Source organism: Delphinapterus leucas, chromosome 17 (assembly GCF_059928025.1).
Source record: "Delphinapterus leucas isolate spDelLeu-1000000601 "Yukka" chromosome 17, BTC_Dleu_Yukka2, whole genome shotgun sequence".
Lineage (NCBI taxonomy): Eukaryota > Metazoa > Chordata > Mammalia > Artiodactyla > Monodontidae > Delphinapterus > Delphinapterus leucas.
In genome coordinates, this window is record NC_143145.1 from 73486641 (window position 1) to 73508242 (window position 21602).

Consider the following 21602-nt stretch of genomic DNA (forward strand, 5'->3'; position numbering starts at 1 on the left):
GAAGAGAGCATGGTCTTGGGGAATATGAATTTTTCAAAAAACCATAAACTTATAATAAGGGAAGAAAGAAAGTATTAGGTACCCACACATTCTCTTACAATTTTATAATGTATATTAGGGGTTGGAAAATAATGTTCCATGAACCAAATTTGGCCCACTACCTATTTTTGTAAATAAAGTTTTATCGGAACACAGCCGTGCTTATTTGTTTATGTATTGCTTATAGTGGCTGTCTTTGCACTACAAAAGTAAAGTTGGGTAGTGGCAACAAAGATCATATGGCCAGCAAAGCCTAAAAAGTCTACTGTCTGGTCCTTTGCCAGTCTCTAATACATATGAATACAGAGTGTGAAGTGAAAGTTCTTTCATTTTTCTGCTTTTTACTTAGAAAACTTTCAAACCTAGAGAATAGTTCAAGGAACAGTACAGTTAAAACTGTAGGTCCTTTTCTAGATCACCAATTATTAACAGTTTTGCTACATTTGTTTTACTTGTCTTTAAGTAGACCCGTGTGTGTGTTTTGTTTTTGCTGAACCATTTGAAAGTTGGCTATATACAACATGACGCTTTACCCCTAAAATAACTCAGCATATATTTTCTAAGAATAAGGGCGTTCTCATACATAACCACAATTCCATTTTCACACCTAAGAAAAATAACACTCTTTTAAGAATATGTAATATAAATACACTTTAAAGTGTTCCTAGTTGTCCCCAAATGTGTTTCTTATATTCTTTTTTTTCTTTTTTTAGTCCAGGACCCATTCTAGGTACACTTGCTGCATTTGATTATGTCTCTTTGGTCTCATTAGTTGAGAACAAGTCCTCTTGCCTTTTTTTCCATCTTTCATAACATTTATTTTTAAGAGTATAATGTTGTCTTGTAGAATGTTGCACAGTTTGAATTGATCTGATGGTTTCCTTATTTTGATTTAGAGTAAACATATTTGGCAAAAATACTGCATAGGTAATGTTGGTATTTCTTATTACATCATATAAATTGGTGCATAATTAAGTTACCCCCTGTTGGTGATAATGTTTGATCACCTGGTTAAGGATGACCACCAGCTCTCTTCATTGTAAGGGAACATTTTCCCCTTTATAATTAATAAGTAATCTGTGAGTGATACTTTGAGATCATATCAAGATCCATTCACTTACTGGTTTTAAAATCCCTTGATGATCCTTAGATATTACATGGATTGCAATATAGTGATTTCGTAATTCTAATATTAATCAACATTTTTATATGGAGAAGAGCACCTCCCTTTATTCAGTGTGTTATAATACTTTACTGTCGTCATTTTTTGTTCCTGATCTGGCCAGTGGGAATCCCTTCAAGCCAGCCCCTGTGTCCTTTTGATGTGATTGCATTGTCTTTGAGCATTTCCTTGTTTTCTGGAACAGTAAGATGTTCTAGGTTCACCTTCAGCTTTCCCTTGTCCCAGCCCTGGAATCAACAAGTTCTTTAGGAGTCCTTATTCTTTTTACTGGGCAATTGTATTTAGAGACCAAGGCCTAGGTACTAGGTATGCTCATTGCTACTGGGGTGTTATTACTTTTAGTCTTTTCCAGTGAACAGAAACAGGAGATATACAATCACAAGATAATCTTATTAGTTCCAATTGACATCCAGCACCACAAGGTTTCTCTTCATCTTCCTGCATTTCATTCTTGTGTTTCTTTTTCCACAGTGAAAACCTAAATTTGCAGAAACAGTGTGCCATTACCAGGAACAAGCTGATTAATTAAAGTTCAGACTTCTTTGCAATCATATGTGTCCTTAGAATATATTTTACTAAGGATGAAGAGAGTACTGTGTTCAGAAGTTACTTGTATTAACTATTTTTATTGATTTAACTTTTTAAATTGAAGAACATTTACATGATTCAAAGTAAAAATTATATAAAATACTCAGAGAACTCTTCCTTCCATTTCTCCCCTTGCTGACCTGCCTTATTATATGTAATGACTTTCATAAGCTTGTAGTTTATAACAGCGGTCCCTAACCTTTTTGGCACCAGGGACTGGTTTCGTAGAAGACAATTTTTCCACGGACCGGGACAGGGGGATGGTTTCGGATGATTCAAGCACATTACATTTATTGCTCACTTTATTTCTATTATTATTATTATTTTATTGATTGATTGCTGCGTTGGGTCTTCGTTGCTGCACGCGGGCTTTCTCTAGTTGAGGCGAGTGGGGCTACTCTTCGTTGCGGTGCGTGGGCTTCTCGTTGTGGTGGCTTCTCTTGTTGCAGAGCACAGGCTCTAGGTGCTCAGGCTTCAGTAGGTGTGGCACACGGGCTCAGTAGTTGTGGTACATGGGCTTAGTTGCTCCACGGCATGTGGGATCTTCCCGGACCAGGGCTCGAACCTGTGTCCCTTGCATTGGCAGGCGGATTCGCAACCACTGCACCACCAGGGAAGTCCTATTTCTATTATTATTACGTTGTAATATATAATGAAATCATTATACAGCTCGCCATATTGCAGAATCAGTGGGAGCCCTGAGCTTGTTCTCACTTGCCACTCACTGATAAGGTTTTGATATGAGTTTGTAAGCAATTAATTCATTATGGTCTCTGTGCAGTCAAACCTCTCTGCTAATGATAATCTATTTGTAGCCGCTCCCCAGTGCTAGCATCACTGCCTCAGCTCCATGTCAGATCGTCAGGCATTAGATTCTCATAAGGAGCTTGCAACCTAGATCCCTCACATGCGCAGTTCATAGTAGGGTTCGCGCTCCTATGAGAATCTAATGCTGCCGCTGATCTGACAGGAGGCAGAGCTCAGGCAGTAACGTGAGCGATGGGGAGCGGCTGTAAATACAGATGAAGCTTCGCTCGCTCACCCACCACTCACCTCATGCCGTGTGGCCTGGGGTGTTGTGGGGGGCAGTGTTGGGGACCCCAGGTTTATAGTGTGTGTGTGTGTGTGTGTGTGTCCCCAGAGAAGTAAGCAAATACTTATGATTATTTCTCTTTCTTTTTGATAGAACACTGTATATCTTCTGTGTCTTCCCCTTTTTTCACCTAATATATACTAGAAATCCCTCTATTTCAGTTGATAGAGATTTCTCTTATTCTTTTTTCTTTTGGCTGTCTGCATAATACTCTATTATGTGGGTATATGTTTATTCAGCCAGTCCCCTCCTGACAGGAACTTCGGTTGTTTCCAGTATTTTGCTATTACAAATAAAGCTGCAGTGAATAACCATGTATATCTGTATTCATATTTGTGGAGATTGATCCTCTGGGCAAATTCAAAGAGGTAATATTACTAGGTCAAGTGGTAAATGAATGTGAAGGTATGTTAGCTTTTGCTGAATTTCTCTTCGTAGGTGTTGTATTGTTTTGCACTCTTCCTTGCAACATACAAGAGTGCCTTTTTCTCCAAGCTCCCAGTGGAGTTTAAGGTTTTGAATTTTTGCCAACCTGACAGGTGAGAATTGTATCTTACTTTGGTTTTAATTTGCATTCCTCCACGAGTGAAATTAAATATCTTGTGTTTGAGGGCCATTGTATATCTTTTTTAGGGAGTCATCTATTCATGTCTTTTGTTCATTCTGTCAGGTTTTTATCCTTTTTCCCTCATAATTTCAGAGAATCCTTTATATATTAGGATTCTGTGATATATTTTACAAATATTTTCTCTCAGTTCCTTATTTGCCCAAGTCTTCTGACATTGATATGTTTTTTGCTCTTTAAAAAGTTTTTTTAATAACATTTTTCATGCATGTCTGTATTCATATATTGGAATATAAATGGGAACATACTGTACTTACTGCTTTATAATCTGCTGTTGTCACATACTAAATTATAGTTTTCCTTTCATGTCATATTGTACTTAATTATATTGGTGGTCCATAATTTATTTAAATAATCTCCTATTAATACTAGCATTTAGGTTATTTACTAGTTTTTGCTTTGCATGGCTCTCGTGGAGCATTCATATTATAGATATCATTTTGCACTTTTCTTTAGGGTAAGGAATACTTGACCAAGATGTATGAACATTTAAAATTTATATACAGTGCTTTGTTTAACATCACTTTAATAGATGGACTATATCTTATTGTTTTAATTTATGTTTCTTTGGTTATTTGCATGGTAAAAACATAGGAAGCAGTCATTATTTTTGTAGGTCAAATACTGGCAATTTCATGTGGTGCAGCTGAGTGTCTATGGGCTATTTATACTTTTCTGAATTGCCTATTCCTATCTTTTGCCCATTTTTCCATTCAGTTTTTTCGGTTTTTGTTCTTTTTTTGTTTTTCATCTTTATTGGAGTATAATTGCTTTACAGTGTTGTGTTAGTTTCTGCTGTACAACAAAGTGAATCAGCTGTATGTATACATATATCTCCATATCCCCTCCCTCTTGATGGTTTTTGTTCCTTAATTCAAGATTTCTTCATCTTAAGAAATTAACCCTTGTTCATTGTATTATAAATATTTTTTCCCCAGTCAGTCTTTGTTTTGTTTTGTTTTGTTTTGTTTCCCTTTGCTTCTGTTGTTACTGGTCTCAGCAGATATTTGACCATACCTAAAAAATTTAACAAATAAAGCCTTTTTCTTTGTGATTCTGTTTTTGTCTTGCTTAGAATGGATTTTACCACCCTAAGATTATAAAAATATTCTACCATGTTTTTCTAATACTTTTGTTTTCATTTTTTTAATTTAAATTTTTAATTCATCTGAAATTTATTTTTCTGTTTGCTATGAGATTAGATAGCTAGTTATAACCTAGAATAATACTTCCTTTCCTAATTAATTTGAAATCCCACCTTTATCCAAAATGGTTCTGTTGGAGTTTTCTGTACAGTCACATTGAGCTGTTTATTCTTATTCAGTGTTGAATTGTTTAAAATATTTTAACTTTATATGTTGATCTTTATAGTGCAAGTCCCTCCCCATCAGTTTTTTATACATTTCATTAAATGTATACACAAAGTTTAGAACCAGTTCATTCAGTTCAAAAAGTAAGTTTATTTAGTAATTGTTTCTAAATGTTTTTCATTTGGTTATCTTGGGTTTTCTAGGTGAGTAATGATATTTTATCTTTGTTTCTTCCTTTATAATATTTACGCTTCATTTTTGGTCTCTCAGTTTTGTTATATAACATTAGTTTGAACCTCAAGAAAATGTTGAGTAGGGTTAATGGTGGCAAGAATCCTCATTTGTTTTTAACATTATTGCTATATTTCACCTGTAAGTTTGATGATTGCTTTTGTGTTTTGGAGGATACTCTTTATCAAGTTCAGTAAGTTTTCTGTATTTCTAGTTTATTAAAAGCTACTTTTTATCTTTTTGTGTGTGTGCCTGGGTGTGATTTTACTTTTGTTTTTTAAATCAGGACTAGCTGTTGAATTCTTTTCATAACTTGTCATCATTCTAGTGATTTTTCTATTATGTTTTTAGCTATTAATTCTCTTCTTTCTTACCATTCTTCCCTTCCACATCACACACTACAGTTGTTGAGTATTTTTCATCATATCCTTTATTGCTCTGACAGTCTTTCCTAATTTCCATCATTTTTTCTTATGATTCTGCATTCAGAGAAAATGTTACAAGGGGCTTCCAATACTTTATTCATTAATGTCCATTCTACTGCTTTTCCCAGTGTATGTTTTTTCTTTCAGTAATTTTGTTTTTGTCTCCAAGAACCCCTATTTTTTCTTGAGCTCCCTTTTTTCATAGCGCTTTGCCCTTTTTTTTTTTTTTTTTTTTTGCAATACATGGGCCTCTCACTGTTGTGGCCTCTCCCATTGCGGAGCGCAGGCTTAGCGGCCATGGCTCATGGGCCCAGCCGCTCTGCGGCACGTGGGATCCTCCTGGACCGGGGCACGAACCTGTGTCCCCTGCATCGGCAGGCGGACTCTCACCCACTGCGCCACCAGGGAAGCCCCTGCGCCTATTTATTGATGCAGTATTCTTTCACACATCTCTGGGAGTACTAATTAAAATTGTTCCAGCTGTAAAATGTTCCACCGGGAAACCATTTGCTCAGATTGCTGACCTTTGTCCTTACTATTGAGCATAGACTTTACATGTCTGTCTGTTTAAAGAATAGAAAGACCAGATTTGATCAGTATATAAAGAGCTTTCTCAGTAATTCTGTGCACTGCTTTTCCATTTCTCATGAGGCTTTCCTCTCCAGAGTCTGCCAGGTGACTGCCGTCCAAAGGCAGACCTTATTTCCCAGCTGAGAACTTAACTAAAAGAAGCAGATGCCTCCCTTGAGCAGAGGGGGATCCTGGTGATCCTTGGGCTGTGTTGTAAGCACACTCTGAAGCCATGTGAAGCTTGGGATAAATGCTGTTTCAACGTTTTATATATTCTAGCCTCGGGGTCAGGAGTGGGGGGAGCGTTCTTCAAACTTGGTTTGTTCCCATTCTCCCAGCCTTTGCCAGGAAATCTTAGGCTGCCTTCATTCAGTTAGGGCTTTATTTAGCATTAGTTAAGTAGAAACAGGTGGTTAGAGTGGAAGCCTAGAACTTGAGATTTCACTGCTGTACTAGCCTGCTCAGTGTTTATTGCAGCACTGTCTGTTCTCCCTTAGCTGGGACGCTGCTCTCTCCCCTCCTACCCTACTTCTTAGGTTAAGACACCTACCAAGCAAATCCTCCACTTTAATTAACAGGCTGCGCTCAGATACATTCTAGATGATCGTGGCTGCTGACAGCTCTGTTGGTAGACATTGGCCTGGTTTCCCAAGCTCTCTTCCCTCCTACCCCATAGCCCTTGGCATTCTGTCTAGGCTTTGGAGTATATTGGAACCCACATGGTACAATTCAGCCACTTCTCAGGTAGCTCTGTCCTTTGCATGTGTTCAGTCACAGGCATCTGAACATTATTGGCTTTTCCCTTCTTCCTCCATCCGAACCTTTTGTTGTTGTTGTTCATGCTGCGTGGCTTATGGGATCTTAGTTCTCCAGCCAGGGATTGAACCCAGGCCATGGCAGTGAAAGCACCGAGTCCTAACCACTGGACCGCCAGGGAATTCCCATGAACTTATCTTAATTTTTAGAAATTCCTTCAAGATTTTGGTCTATTGATTATATCCTCCTTAGTGTTCCAGTGCTAGTGAAGACTATTTCTCTTGTTTATATTTTTTCCCTTGTAGTTTCAGTGGGATTTGTGAAAGAAGAAGGTAAATTAGTGGGCTCAGCTCACCACTTTGTAAACAGAAGTCTGCACTTATGTTTAGGGGACAATTAGAGGGAGAATTAGAGGAAAAAAACATAGAGAAGAATAATATCTAACTGTTAAGTACTTTCTTTGTATCCCCAATGATTTTATGTGCTTTACTTGTGTTTACTCAATCCTCCCCAAACTCTGGGATGTTTAGGTACTGTTATGATTCCCTTTTTTACAAATGAGGAAATTGAGGCACTGAGAGATTAAGCTAACCTGTAAGAAGTGGTAAAGACTCCAACCCAAAGATGTCTGGCTTCAAAGCCTGAAAATAAAATAAGAGAATGTTTTCAATTCGTTTCAGAAATTTCCTAAGAAGGAAAGTATTATCAATGAATATTAATTATTTCTTTAGAAATTTGATTTAGAAAAGAAAAATGGACAGTAGCTGATGTGTGGTAGGAGTTGCAGGAAAGTTATGTCTTCATAGTGAAAAGATGTGAGTGTGTTGGTTGAGTATTGGGGAAGATCCAGTCATGTGCACAAATTGAAAATGTAATGTTTCAAGAAAGTATCCAGGGGAGAAGGACACTACCTAAGGCAAGAAGAGGTAGATTTGAGGGTGAATGAATGATTCATCTTAGAAATGTGAAGGAATATTTTTTCCCTGAAATGAGAGGGAAGATAAAGATGATTGTTGGTGTTAAGGAATTTTATAGTGGGTGAGGAAGAGTAAGGAAGCCTATGTTAAATTATCTGCGTAGCTTAAGTAGAAGGCGGAAGTTGTTTATTAAGGGAAGGTGGAGGAGGGGCAGTGGAAAGAGATGTAATTGAGTACAGAGAAAAAGGTTGGGAGTAAATGCTTTGGGGAACAATCATCAGTTTCTGATAATCATTATTAAATTTTTGTGACTTCTTCCAGAGAGTTCTTTACATATATATAAGCATTCTTTACATATATATAGAAAGCTGTAATAGTATTTAGTGTGTCAGACATTAGCGTATTACCAGGTACACTCCTTTCATTTCTCAAATCAGTTAGAAAATTGGGCACATGTTACCAGTTATCAGCAAAATTAATAATAGCTACTACCCCTTATTGAGAACCAATTGTGTTCTTTATGTACTGTGCATGTGTGTGTGTTTTGGTGATTCCTTATAGACATTATTATCTTTGTTGCTTATGAAGAAGGTGAAATAACTCCTCCAGTTAAGTGGTAGAGACATGATTAAAACAGCAGGGGTCTTTCATATTCCAAAATCTGTGCTCCTTCTAGTACATTGTATTTCCCTCATGCTAGCCTGTAATTTCTTTTTTTTTTTTTTTTTTTTTTTGCTGTACGCGGGCCTCTCACTGTTGTGGCCTCTCCCGTCGCGGAGCACAGGCTCTGGATGCACAGGCCCAGCGGTCATGGCTCACGGGCCCAGCCGCTCCGCGGCATGTGGGATCCTCCGGGACCGGGGCACGAACCCGCGTCCCCTGCATGGGCAGGCAGACTCTCAACAACTGCGCCACCAGGGAAGCCCTAGCCTGTACTTTCTTTTACTTGGCAGCATGAGAGGAGCAGTTTCCTGCCAGATAGCTACTGAGTTATGGCCACAGACATGTATGTGTTCCTTTTTCTTTCTTTAGTTCATATTCTTTTCCATTATGGTTTATTACAGGATATTGAATATAGTTCCCTGTGCTTTACAGTAGGACCTTGTTGTTTATCCATTCTATGTATAATAGTTCGCATCTGCTAATCCCAGACTCCCAATCCCTTCCTCCCCCATTCCCCCATCTCCTTGACAACCATAGTTTGTTCTCTATGTCTGTGAGTCTGTTTCTGTTTCGTAGATAAGTTCATTTGTGTCATGTTTTAGATTCCACATACAAGTGATATCATGTGGCATTTTTCTTTCTCTTTCTGACTTCATTTAGTATGATAATCTCTAGGTCCATCCATGTTGCTTCAAATTTCATTTTTTGTTATGACTGAGTAGTATTCCATCGTGTTTTTATATGTGTATATCAATCACATCTTCTTTATCCATTCATCTGTCTATTGACATTTAGATTGTTTCCATATGTTGGCTACTGTAAATAGTGCTGCTATGAAGTTTTCTTTTTTAAAGTAACATACATTACACCTAGAGTAGTTCTGAAACTTGGTATTGTTTGCATTGTCTATGTTTGTCCTACTAGAAGTCATTTATTTCTGCGTATATTAATCACAAGTAAGATTACTCAGAGTGACATACTGAAGAATATTCACAGCCATTAATTTCCATAGTTGTGTTCCAAAGAATATATGTTATTAGAGGTATTAGTAGGTATTCTAAAAAGGGGGTTGGGATCTCATGGTAAAATAAATTTTGGAAACACTGTGTATTGTATATCCCCTTTGGAGAACTCAGTGCGTATTAGCAAATTAAAGGCTATGATAAAGATACCTATTTTCCATCATTTCCCAAACTTATTTGAAAATGGGATTTTTTTGAAGAATTTCTTTTAATATCTTAAGGCATTAGCATTCATTAGGACTCAGTTTAGTAAATGCTAATATAGACTAAAAGTAAGCTTCTGTTTCAGCACATTCTGTTAGCCTTTCATCAGCTGAGTGTGTTCCATTGCCAGAGCTACTTAAGGATCATGTTTTGATATATTCCAAATGCATACTTACTAGTAAGTATGCTAACCTTTAAATGGTGCCAATACATCTTACTTCACATTGCTTTTCTGCCACTGTTTCATTTTTAAATAGTGTATGCTTTTTCAGTGCACTTCAGTTAAGTTAAATATGTTTGCGTGTTTTTTCTTCTTACCATTTTAGATATGGGAGAAAGGGCTACCATAAATGCAAGTGCAGATGGCAACATTGGAACCATAGAGGATGGTAGTGACAGTGAAAATATTCAAGCAAATGGAATTCCAGGAACACCAATTTCTGTTGCATATACACCATCCTTACCTGATGACAGATTGTCTGTCTCTTCCAATGATACTCAGGTATAAATAGAGGAAAAATCCTCTTAATCTTACAGATTGATAGGCTGCTACCAACACCTTGTGGTGAATATATCCAGTTGATAATGCTGGCTGATTTCAGTCTGAGGAAATAAAAAGTTGTGGGTTTTTTTCCCATTGATATAAATTCAGAGCAGTTTATTCCCTTAAAATATTGATAGCTATATTTCCAACTCTAAGGCGTGTCTCATATGTGTTCACATCTTTCCTCCTCCCCCACTGAAATTACATTTAAAAAGAACATTCTTATCACATATTTATAGGATAATTCTAGTATACTAGGAGGAGAAAGAGCTTCTGGAGATCTGGAGAACTTCGTCTTACCTTTGCTCAGGGTACAATAAAATCCATACTGTGGTAGTGATAGGGTCTTCCTCATCCTTCCTACCCTGTATTTTGTGTATTTTTTCCTTTTCAGATAAGGGAGTCCTACCCTAAATCATTGCCCCATACATAGGGGTAAGTTTTCCTGGCCTTGCTGACCTTTATCAGTTAATAACTTTTAAATGTTGCTTTAACAGTCTCCATTGTCTTATGTCTATCTGCGCAGAATAGATAAAAAATAAAATAGGACAAAAACATAAAACACCCAGTGACAGGTAGTGGAAAGCGTAGTTTAGGCCATAAATGGGTAAATTTTAAGAGTTTGGTGGCATATTTTAAAAGAATGCAATTTTTAAGGTATTTATTGTTGGGGATGGGAGTGGCATGTCACAATAAAGAAAAACAATATGGCAAACTCCTCATCTAGTTTTTCTTCCAGTAGAACCCCACATATAACTGAATCGAATAAAATATATAGAAGGCTGAAATGATTTGCACTGGCAGATGCCTTTATTTACATGGTGTGTTCACTTGTTTAGGAATCTGGAAATTCTTCAGGACCTTCACCTGGTGCTAAGTTTTCCCACATTTTACAAAAGGATGCCTTTCTAGTATTCAGGTCATTGTGTAAACTGTCAATGAAACCACTGTCGGATGGACCGCCAGATCCAAAGTAAGTCCTCAGCCGTTCTGCCTGACAAATGCAGCTTTTTAATCTTTAGCCTTACTGTAAAATAGTCTTTGGGTTTTCTTTTGTTTTTGTCTTTTAGGACCTTCAAAAATACTTTGGGGGGTTATTTTACTTTTTAAAACATGTACTAAAGAACAATGAGTTTCAAAATTGCTAGAGTAGATACCTTACACTGTCTTCCAGAAGCACACCAACAGCATTATAGAATTGTGCCTGGTGCATAGTAGGTGCTCATCAAGTATTGAATGATTAAATGAATTATTATTTTAATATTGTAAGTAACATTGGTACTAATGTAGCCCTTTACATGTAGCCTCATGCTAGGCTTCTGAAAGTTACTACTTGGAAGGTAATAAAACCTAAGAGAAATAAATCTTAAAAGTCATAATGAAAGATAATAACATATTCATTAAGGTCTGAAAAAATGCCCTAAGATGATAACTTTCTCCCGTGGGGAGCAGGAAATACTTTAACATAGGAGTCACTCGTCTGCTTCCCATCAATTACATTAGTCTAAACGGTAGGTAAGTGCCATTTTTTAAGTCATAAATTGTCATATATCTTTCTGTGTAAATGATTCCAGTGCAAGTACTTCCTGCTCGAGGTTGAGTTTGGGAGTTATTAAAGAGCCCTGCTCCTCTGATGTTGCAGCATCATGTATTATATAGCATGTCAGTTTTAGGAGAACTTTCTGGAGAAAGTCAGCTTGGAGAGGCCTGAGTGACTTTGAGAAAGGGATATTGAAATAGGGGGAAATTCATTTTTAAAACCCTAGAGCATTTCAGTTTCTAAGTGTCAACTGAGAAGGAAGACTGGAGACAGTTACAATAAAAACTTTGTAAGTTTTGGGAAACCACATTTGTTATACTTTCTACAGTTTTGTTTTGTCACATTGTACTGATTCAGTGAGAAACATCTTTTAGGCCCAGAAGCCTGAAACTCTTATCTTTTTAGGCCCAAACCCTGAGAGTCAGAAATATTTTGAAAATACAAACGCTACAGAAACAGGATTAAGGTTGTTCGAATTACAATATAAACTTGATTATAGCCTATATATTTTATACGAATATATTTGAAATTTTTTCAGTTTCTTATTTTCATTTTGGGAGAGGAGTGACAATTTTGACCTATCATTCTGGATTGATGAAGACCTACTTTAAGGAGAAAATAACTTTAGAATTTGGTGCTAGTGCTGAAAGCCATTTTTCCCATGATTTAAAAATGTTGGTGACCTTAAAAGCCTCAGATGTTTAGTTTTCCCAAATCAGACCTTTAATATTACAAAAGATTATTGTGATGAATAATGTAAATTATCCTCCTATGTAGTGGGCTTAAGTCAGAGATATTAGGAAATTTTGTTTCAACATAAAGAAAACCTTCTCGACCACCAGTCATTAAATATTGGAATTGAATTCTGAAAGAGATCGAATTTTCCACCCCTAGAAACTGTTCTTTTTCCAGAATATATGGTTTTCTATCTTGAATGATTTTTTTGCCAAAATTAATGATCTTTTGTAGTTATACAATTTCCTTTTTGTCTTTGCTTCTCTTTATACTTTGTGGCCTTGCTAAGATGATGATCCAGGAAATGTTCTTTAAGCTTGAACCGTAATTTGAAACTACCCCACAAAAAAAACTGCAGACCTGTAATTTCCAGCTTCTTTTGCCTGTCAGAAGTATACTTTATTGTGTTATCAAACAATCATTTGATCATCTCTTCATTGATTAATGCCCTATTCATAGTAAATACTTAATGTTTAGATGAGTGCATGAATAAATCCGTTAATTATTTTGAGCACATACTAATGAGGCATTTTGTTGGATGCTGTGGATACAAAGATAAAACATAAGAAAACTCATGCGTTGGTGAATGATAAGCCGCGGGTTTTAGTTTCTATTGGAACTGAGCAAAAAGGGTGATAAATGTGAGGTAGACTAAGGAAGTAGCAGTAGTGGATAAGCCTTGGAAGGCCTCAACGTGAAGGGGGAATACCTGGCCCACTCCATATTTTCCTATAGCTATTATTCAAAGTCTTATTCCCACTGTTTCTAACTTGATTTATCTAAGGTTTGTTTGTTTGTTTGTTTTGTAATACTGCATTTGCTGCATGTACGTATTCTTAGATTCAGAGGCATAGGCATCTTGGAAACATGACTGTGTATTAATGGTATTATTGGCTCCAGTTTTATTTCAAAGATGGCAGTACTTCTTGTGATTCCTATTTACCTAAAATTAAATATTCCTTGTTAGAGTTTTAGGTCCTTGAATCACTTGACACTTAAAACCATAAAATTTTTAAGGTAGAAATCAGGAGCAGTTAAGTTTACTACGTGGTGTAAATGTGACTGAGCACAATTTGGAATAAATTAAAAAAAGAACCAAGGGCTAGAGCATTTAAATGTGTTCTGCATTTGAAAAGTTGCCTGGGATCAATCACCTTGGTCTCTTGGGCTTAAAAAACCTGTTTCAATGGGAGAAAAATTGTATTTGTGAAATCTGATCATTAAACTTCTAGATAGTGATCAGAAATGTGGCACAGTATATTGGTCAGAGAAATACCATTTTCAATTTAAGCTTAAATGTGTTTTTCAGCTTTCATTATATAAAAATATGTACTTAGAATAAATGGGTAAGCTACCAAGAGGTACAAGTATTCTAAAAGCCTCTTTGTATGTATTTTTTAAAAAAAGAGTTTTCGATGGTTACAGAAAAAGTAAGCTTGAAGCAATGCTTTAATTTGCTTTTTATTAGTGTTTAGGATTTTTGAGTAGCATAACTAGGAAAAAAGCACATTGGAAACTATTTATACTAAATATGGCCCTTAATCTGAGAAGTTCATGTTGATTTCTAAAAAGAGAAATATACTTGTGAAAGAAAGGAACAAGGCATAAATCTTTAAATTTTTTTTTCTTGTTCAAAGGAACAGTAGGTTGATGTTAAATATGTGTGAGTGATTGTTTTCCCATTTAAAAAGTTCATGAAATTATGTGGTAGAAGGAGAACATCAGTGGAACGACCCATTATTAGTGGCCAAGCTTATTTATGTACTGTACCTTCTTATTTATGTTGCAGAGTTTTCTGTTTCTTTCCATGTAAAGGTTTGTGAAATTATGTGGTACAGGAAATATCTTTGGAACAACCTATTATTACCATAATGCTAAACTTGTCCATATACTGTGCCTTCTTTTTTATATTTTAGGTCTCATGAGTTACGATCCAAGATTCTTTCATTGCAGTTACTTCTATCCATTCTGCAGAATGCAGGACCTATTTTCAGGACAAATGAGATGTTTATTAATGCTATTAAGCAGTATCTGTGTGTTGCACTCTCAAAAAATGGAGTTTCTTCTGTTCCAGAGGTTTTTGAGCTTTCCCTTTCCATATTTCTTACTTTGTTGTCAAACTTCAAGACGCATCTGAAGATGCAGATTGAGGTATGTTCTGCATTTAAGCATTGTTGGCTATTCATTTGTTTTCATGTTAAATCATGTTTTAATACACTGGAAAGTTTTTTAGCATGTGAAATAATATTTGTGTATTATCATGTAACATGTGCCTACAAAGTACTACTAAGCACTAGGTAAGCACTAAGAATGCAAAATCAAATTAAGATATAAGCTCCTGCCTTCAAGGAATGTATAATAAGTAGTTCCATGAATGATTTTAATTGTCTTGAATTAATTTGGTCCTCACAATAATTTTGCCATTGTGTATATGATACGTAATAGTGAACTTGGTTATCTTAAAAGAAAGCTCTAAATAAATACTTTGTCTGCATGGTTTTAAGCCGTTTAAGTTTTTGGTACTTTAAAGAGGTGATCAAGAAGAATTATATTTTAGGAGTTATATTTTAGGACATTTGAAATTTTAACTTTTATATTTTTTTCCCAATATATCTGTTATTATTATATTCCTAAAGTTTTCTCTCAACATCTTTGGAACTAGAATAACAGTTACGACATTCTAAAATATTTCCAGAGCCTTAGCAAAATGAAATTAGGGAATCTCCCAACCATGTGCACATGTATTGTGCAAGTGTACCGTTTCTTGGTCTTTTGTTTTTACCTTCAAATAATTCCGTATTTAAAAACAGTACTTTGTTTTACTGATTGAATGGATTTTTTTTTCCAGCTTGTCCTTCGTTAAAATATTGTTTTGGTTGGGACATGGTATATTTTAGAAATACTTTTATGCTAGTCAACTTTTGCCTTTATATTATGTTTGATATGATGTGCAGGTTACGTTTTAATTTTTATATTTAATCCTAACTCAAGACTAAGAATTCATTAGCTCATAGGAAGGATAAATCATTATTTTCCCAGAGTTTTGATATTATGCTTTATTATAAAGGTTCTACAGCATCTATTAAAATTCATGTGGAACATTATTATGGGAATGAGACAGAATAAGGTCTTGGTATTTTAAGTGAAAATTTTTAAAATTTGGGTCATATTTTTGGACAGGAAACAATTTCTGGTGCATATATGTTGTCAAGTTTTAGAAGTTTGCCATATGTGTGTTAAAATAATGCAAGGCAAAACTAGGAAGTTACTATTTTTAGATAGTTTTTTCTCATTATCTTCAGGAACTACAAATAAAAGAGACTTTAAAATAAAAACTTGTGGAACTTTTGCTTCTGTTAACAAGCCAGAAGTGTTTCATTCGATGATGAGACATTTAAATTGACATTAGAGAATTTTGGAAGACTTTGTGCATTCAATTACTTCTCTGAGACTCTCCTTCTTTAAGTACTATTTAGATGACTGTGTGAAGTATAAATCCTTATGGAACCAGATATCATAAAAATCATTAAGTTGTGATTACTATTTCTGTAAAGTAAATTTGATATACAAACATTTTGTAAGCATGAATTTAAAGGGAAATACTTCTAAGAAATTTCCTGTCCATAGATGGTAGATTCTCATTAAAATTGTTGTAGTAATATTCTGTTTTTTTTAAAGAGATCAGGTTTATTTCAACCTCCATTGTCCCTTATGGGGAGATTATGAGGATAAAACAAGGTAAATATAGATATGCTTTTGAAAGTACTGAACATATTCAAATGCAAGATGAGCTGTGTTCCACTTGGAGGTAACCCAACATATGAAAACCTAAATTTGCAAAACAAAATTGAGATTGTTGTTATGTGAAGATTCATCTTATGAGAATGAATCTTAGAGTTTTTATAACGCAGTTTTTCCTTGGGTATTAACTTATATATCTATTTCAGAAAATACAGTGTATACACACTTTTTCAAGAGAAATTATGTGAAGACAAAGTGCTTATGATAGAACTGTTATTTTACATGTATTACATGATAGGTGCTCTATAACTCTTTAGAATTTTGGTTTTTCTTAGAGCCCCTGTTGATAGGCATGGTGTCGTAAATTACTAGAATAGGCTTTTGCATATTAGTGCAGTTTGATAACCTGTAGACAGTAGCTAAAGGTTTTTTTCCCCCCTCTTTCTCCAAATCTGTGTTTTTTTTTAATTTATCCCATAAATCAGAGAGCTTCAAAGTCTCTTGATCCATGGCACCATTAGAGTTTGTAATCTTTTCATGGTGTACTTTGCTCCAGAAGAAATACCTAACAGTTCCATTTATTAAGCAGTTAGGTCCAAACAGCTTAACAAGTATTTTTCGTAACAATGGAGTCTGCATTGGGGGGCGGGGGGTGGGTGGGGGGGGTGTGAAGCACACATAAATTGAAAGAAAAAATGTTTTTATTTCATTTATAAATAGTCAACAGTTACTGACTACTGGAATGTATGAGCCTATAGGACACTGCAAACTTCTCAGATTTTGAAATCAAATTGGACATTACCACCCTCATTTCCTTCATTGATTTTCATGCAGTACCTGCTTCTTATCTTAGCAACCACTGAACCCCAGGTTTGCAAAAATAACGATGTCATTGAAAGGAATGTCGTGTGATCTAATTGATGTTGAAACTGTGAAGTTTTTTGAGGTATCCAGCAGATGTATTTCTCTCTGAATTTTCCCTCAGAAATTCTCATGGCATCCCTCTTGAGTTTGCTGCAGCATTCTGGGGTGACTTGGTGCAGTGTTTGAGAATTGTGGCCGTAAATATGTATTGGATGCCTACTATATTTGCCATGCAGTGTAGACACAATGCTTAGTAAGAGGGACCTTGTCTCTACCCTCTTAGAGCTTACAGTCTTACAGGAAATGCTGACATTAGGCGAGTAATAGAAATGTGTTGAATTCTGTGAAAGAAAAGCACATCACAAGGGTATTTTGTCCTTTTGGGGGGGATAAGATGTTAGTAGTCTAAAATTACAAATATGAATTTTTGTATTCATAATACATGTGTTCCATAAATGTTAATATGTTGTTTTAGGTTTTCTTTTTCATTCATCCCCTCTTGAGTTGTAGTCATTTTTCCAAAATAAATATGAATCTGAAAATTCTTAGCTCTTAAATAGAAATTTTTTAAACAAGGTTGACTAAATCCTTTGTGCTTGGCATTATTTGGTGTAAAGAATAGTGAGAAATAGTTTGTAGTTTTCAGACAAAAGAGATTCCCACTTGTGTGAGTAATTATTAAAATATAACAGTATATGGGAGTTAGATCCTTTCTATTGTGTAGATGACAACGTCAGTTACTTTAAAATCTAGGAACACTTAGGCTTGCCCAGTACTATAATGCCTGAAAAATATAACTGATGAGCAGAATATAGTTTATGTTCTGTGGGGGATTAAAAATGAAATAGGAGTTTTATTAGTTTTGTAAATATGTTTAAGAAATAATCTCCCAGAAGAACTCCAAATTTTTGCAGATTTCTTTTGTAGTGGCTGTGTGATAACAAAATACAGTGATATGAAATGCAGCTCTTTACTGCAAGGGCCAGTGTAAGTGACCAACCCAAGTTAAGTCCTGATGTCTCAGAAATGGAACTCAAAAGGAGTGGAACTCCAGGATGCTGGGTCCTGATCTTTGCTCTGCAGCTTTGGGATATTTAAAAAGTGATCACATATATGAATTATAAACAATATTTTAAATGGAGGTTTTTCCCTAATCACAGGTGTTCTTTAAAGAAATTTTCCTATACATTTTGGAGACTTCTACCAGCTCATTTGACCACAAATGGATGGTCATTCAGACGTTGACAAGGATTTGTGCAGGTACTTGAAATTATCCTTCTTTATCATCTCTTTCTTATTGAGATACTTAAAAGGCCAAATATATTCATATACTAGATGCCTTTTGTTAAAATTAACATATTGTACTGTTACAGATGCTCAGAGTGTGGTGGATATTTACGTAAACTATGATTGTGACTTAAATGCAGCAAACATATTTGAAAGACTAGTAAATGATCTATCAAAAATTGCTCAAGGACGAGGCAGTCAAGAACTCGGTATGAGTAATGTTCAGGTAAGAACTTTAAAAACATTTTGAAATTTGAACTTTGCCAAGGAAGAGCTGTGTATTTTCCTTAAAAGATTTTTGTTTGTTTTTATTCTCTTTATGAATTATTTTGTAGGAACTGAGCCTGAGGAAAAAAGGTTTAGAATGCTTAGTGTCAATTTTGAAGTGTATGGTTGAATGGAGTAAGGATCAGTACGTGAATCCCAACTCTCAGACCACTCTTGGTAAGATGACATTTGAGTAGAATTCTAAATGATGCTTTGGAGGATAGTTGCAGAAGCCATTAAGCCAGTTTCCTGACATCTTTATTCATTTAGCTGGTAAAGAAGCGTTCTGAGTTAAATAACGAACTTAAAATTAAGAATTTCCCAGCTTAGTTATTCAAACTTTTTTCTTTCTAAATGTTCCTAAAAGTATTTTGAATATCATATTAAAGTGAATCATGTTTATGCAACTTTGTTAAAGGATAGTTATAGAAGAAACATATAAAAGCCAAAAATGTTTTAAGAAGATTGAATTGTTCATTTATGTTTGGCGTTTACCCTTACTCAGAGAAAAACTCACAGCTGCAAGGCTATCCTGGTGTTATCTCAGTCCTTTGAGGGAAAACTGTTCCTTGTGAGACATGAGCTGAGAGCAGAAACCCAGTGGATACTCAGCACTGTATTTGCAAAAAGAACTCCTAGTGATGCAGATTGTACCTGTACTAATTGCAGTGTGTTTTAATATCAAAGTATATATTATCTGTTATGGCACCTAATACATTATTTGTATTAAATAGCTATCTAAGCAACATTGAACTAGCTTGCCTTATTTGAGAAATTTTTTTCCTTTGACAGAATAATTTACTGAATCCGTTTTTCTACTTACAGGTCAGGAAAAACCCTCAGAGCAAGAGACGAATGAAATAAAACACCCTGAGACAATAAACAGATACGGAAGTTTAAATTCCCTGGAGTCAACATCATCATCAGGAATAGGCAGCTACAGCACACAGATGTCTGGCACTGACAATCCAGAGCAATTTGAAGTCCTAAAGCAGCAAAAGGAAATAATAGAACAGGGGATAGATTTGTGAGTGTCCGATTTTACAGAGAAATGTTATTGAATATCCCTCTGCCAGTACTGTGCCACCCTTATCCTGGGTTTCTTTACATTTTTGGATTATTTTTAGTCCCTTCTTATTAACACCCTTCAGAGAATAAAATGGAGTACAGCTCTCCTGGATCCAAGACTTCTAGTGACTCCTTAGTCAGCTCCCCTTGTTCATTGCAGTCTGGCCCAAACAGACCCTTGTAATGTACATTAATTTTGCACTATATTTTATGTGTTGTTGACAAACATCATCTGTGCAGTTTTGCACTGTTTGTTTAGCTCAGTTATAAAATCTTGCATTATATTCCCTAAGCAGATGGTAACTCACATTTAAAGTTTGGAACTTCTCCTGTGAGTGTTGCTCCTTTATAGGGTTTATATTCTCTCCACTTTAGTTACAGATGTGCTGCTCTTGTTACTGATTTATCGTTACTGATTGCATTTTTATATGTCAATATGGCGATAACCTCCTTCTCAAACTCGGGTTCTCTACCAGACCCTGATCTCCTGAAATCATTTCCTAGTAAGTTGTGTGCTGTCATCCTGCTCCTGGACTGTCTCCTGTCTGAGTCACACTGCTGCTTTCCTTCCTCTTACTGCCCCTCTCTTCTTTCAAAGAGATGCTGTGAGGAAAACTGAACTTGCTGGCCTTTCTCCATGAATCTAGATCCATGAATCTAAACTGTTAAAAAAAATTCTCTTCTATGTTTACTTGACTTGCTAATTCTGCTGTAAAGCATTTCTTCCTGAGTCTTAAGCAGTGGTTGTTGGTGCCCTTTTTCACTGATAATGTAAAAGAAAAAAGTTGATAAAATGTACACATATTCACTGTCATAAAATTATAAAATCTCAAAAATAGCCTCAGGAAATAGCCATCAATACTTCATTTATTCTAGCTGTTCAGTCAGTATTTATCAAAGTCCCATCTGTTCCAGACATTATGCAAAGTGCTGGGGAAACCTGATGAGTGAAACAGCCCTTGTTTTGGGGGTCTCAGCATCTCGTACATGCAAACAGATATTCATTTTGAAATTCTGCTGGTCACTCAGCAAACACATTGTTTGGTACTTGGGACTGTGTGCCAAGAACCAGGAAGGTACTGGTCCTTATATTCAAGATTACAGTCTAAGTATGGGCAAAATATATTTTTTAATGGTACTGTGTGAAGTCCATAATGGAGTGTTGTACAGAGTGCTGCCGAGGTAGGACCGCTCAATTCGAAGTACTTAGGAGTGAGAGAGAGTCCTCCCAGGGCCCCAGAGCAGACGTCCCCCTGCCTCCACTGTTCCTCTGGAGTGCCACTCGAGTTTCTCCAGTGCCACGCGGCTTGCTTTCTGCTTCACACTTCCATGAGAATGCTGTGCTCCCAGGATACTCTTCCACGACTGTTCGTTTCATGACACCATTCTGTCCTTCTCCCCTACCTTCTGACCATGCCGTCTCAGTCTTGTTATGGGCTCTTCGTCCTGGGCTTACATCTCAACATCTCCAGGGTCTGTCCCTCAGCCCTTTTCTTTGTAGTTTCTAGACGATCATGTTCTTTCTCATGACTTCAGCTACTATATGGTAACATCTCACAGTTCCCAAGTGTTATTTTTAACATAAAAACCCCAGTGAACTCCAGACTCATCCATAATTGCCTGTCGGACATCTCCCCTGGGCACTGCATAGCTGCTCACACTCAGCATGTCCACAACCAAATTTATCAGTCTCCATAATCAACTCCCCAGTACAACCCAAAACAAAAGACAAACAGAAAACCCTGTTGTTTCTGTATTTCTCATTCAGGCTAGTAACCCCAGCACGCTACTAAGTTTATGAGCCAGAATCCCGGGAATTACCTTAGATTTCCTCATTAGATCTAATTTGTCACTAAATCCAGCTGATCCTACTTCCTGAATATCTCTGCAGTTTATTCTCTTTGTCTCCCAGTTGTTCACTCAAGTCAAA

The 21602-nt window shown here is 36.0% G+C and overlaps 1 protein-coding gene across 3 annotated transcripts in view; it reads left to right on the forward strand.

The window, feature by feature from the left end:
* Positions 1-21602, forward strand: part of ARFGEF1 (ARF guanine nucleotide exchange factor 1) — a 144862-nt gene that overhangs the window by 68048 nt on the left and 55212 nt on the right. For all 3 annotated transcript variants that reach the window (XR_016388548.1, XM_022595253.3, XM_022595254.3), the window contains exons 8-14: positions 9953-10128; positions 11010-11143; positions 14362-14596; positions 18211-18310; positions 18424-18563; positions 18673-18781; positions 19430-19631. Coding sequence is in view for 2 of the 3 variants with exons in the window: in XM_022595253.3 (XP_022450961.1) it covers positions 9953-10128; positions 11010-11143; positions 14362-14596; positions 18211-18310; positions 18424-18563; positions 18673-18781; positions 19430-19631 (1096 nt within the window). In the remaining variant the exon portion in view is untranslated. The remainder of the gene's footprint in view (positions 1-9952; positions 10129-11009; positions 11144-14361; positions 14597-18210; positions 18311-18423; positions 18564-18672; positions 18782-19429; positions 19632-21602) is intronic.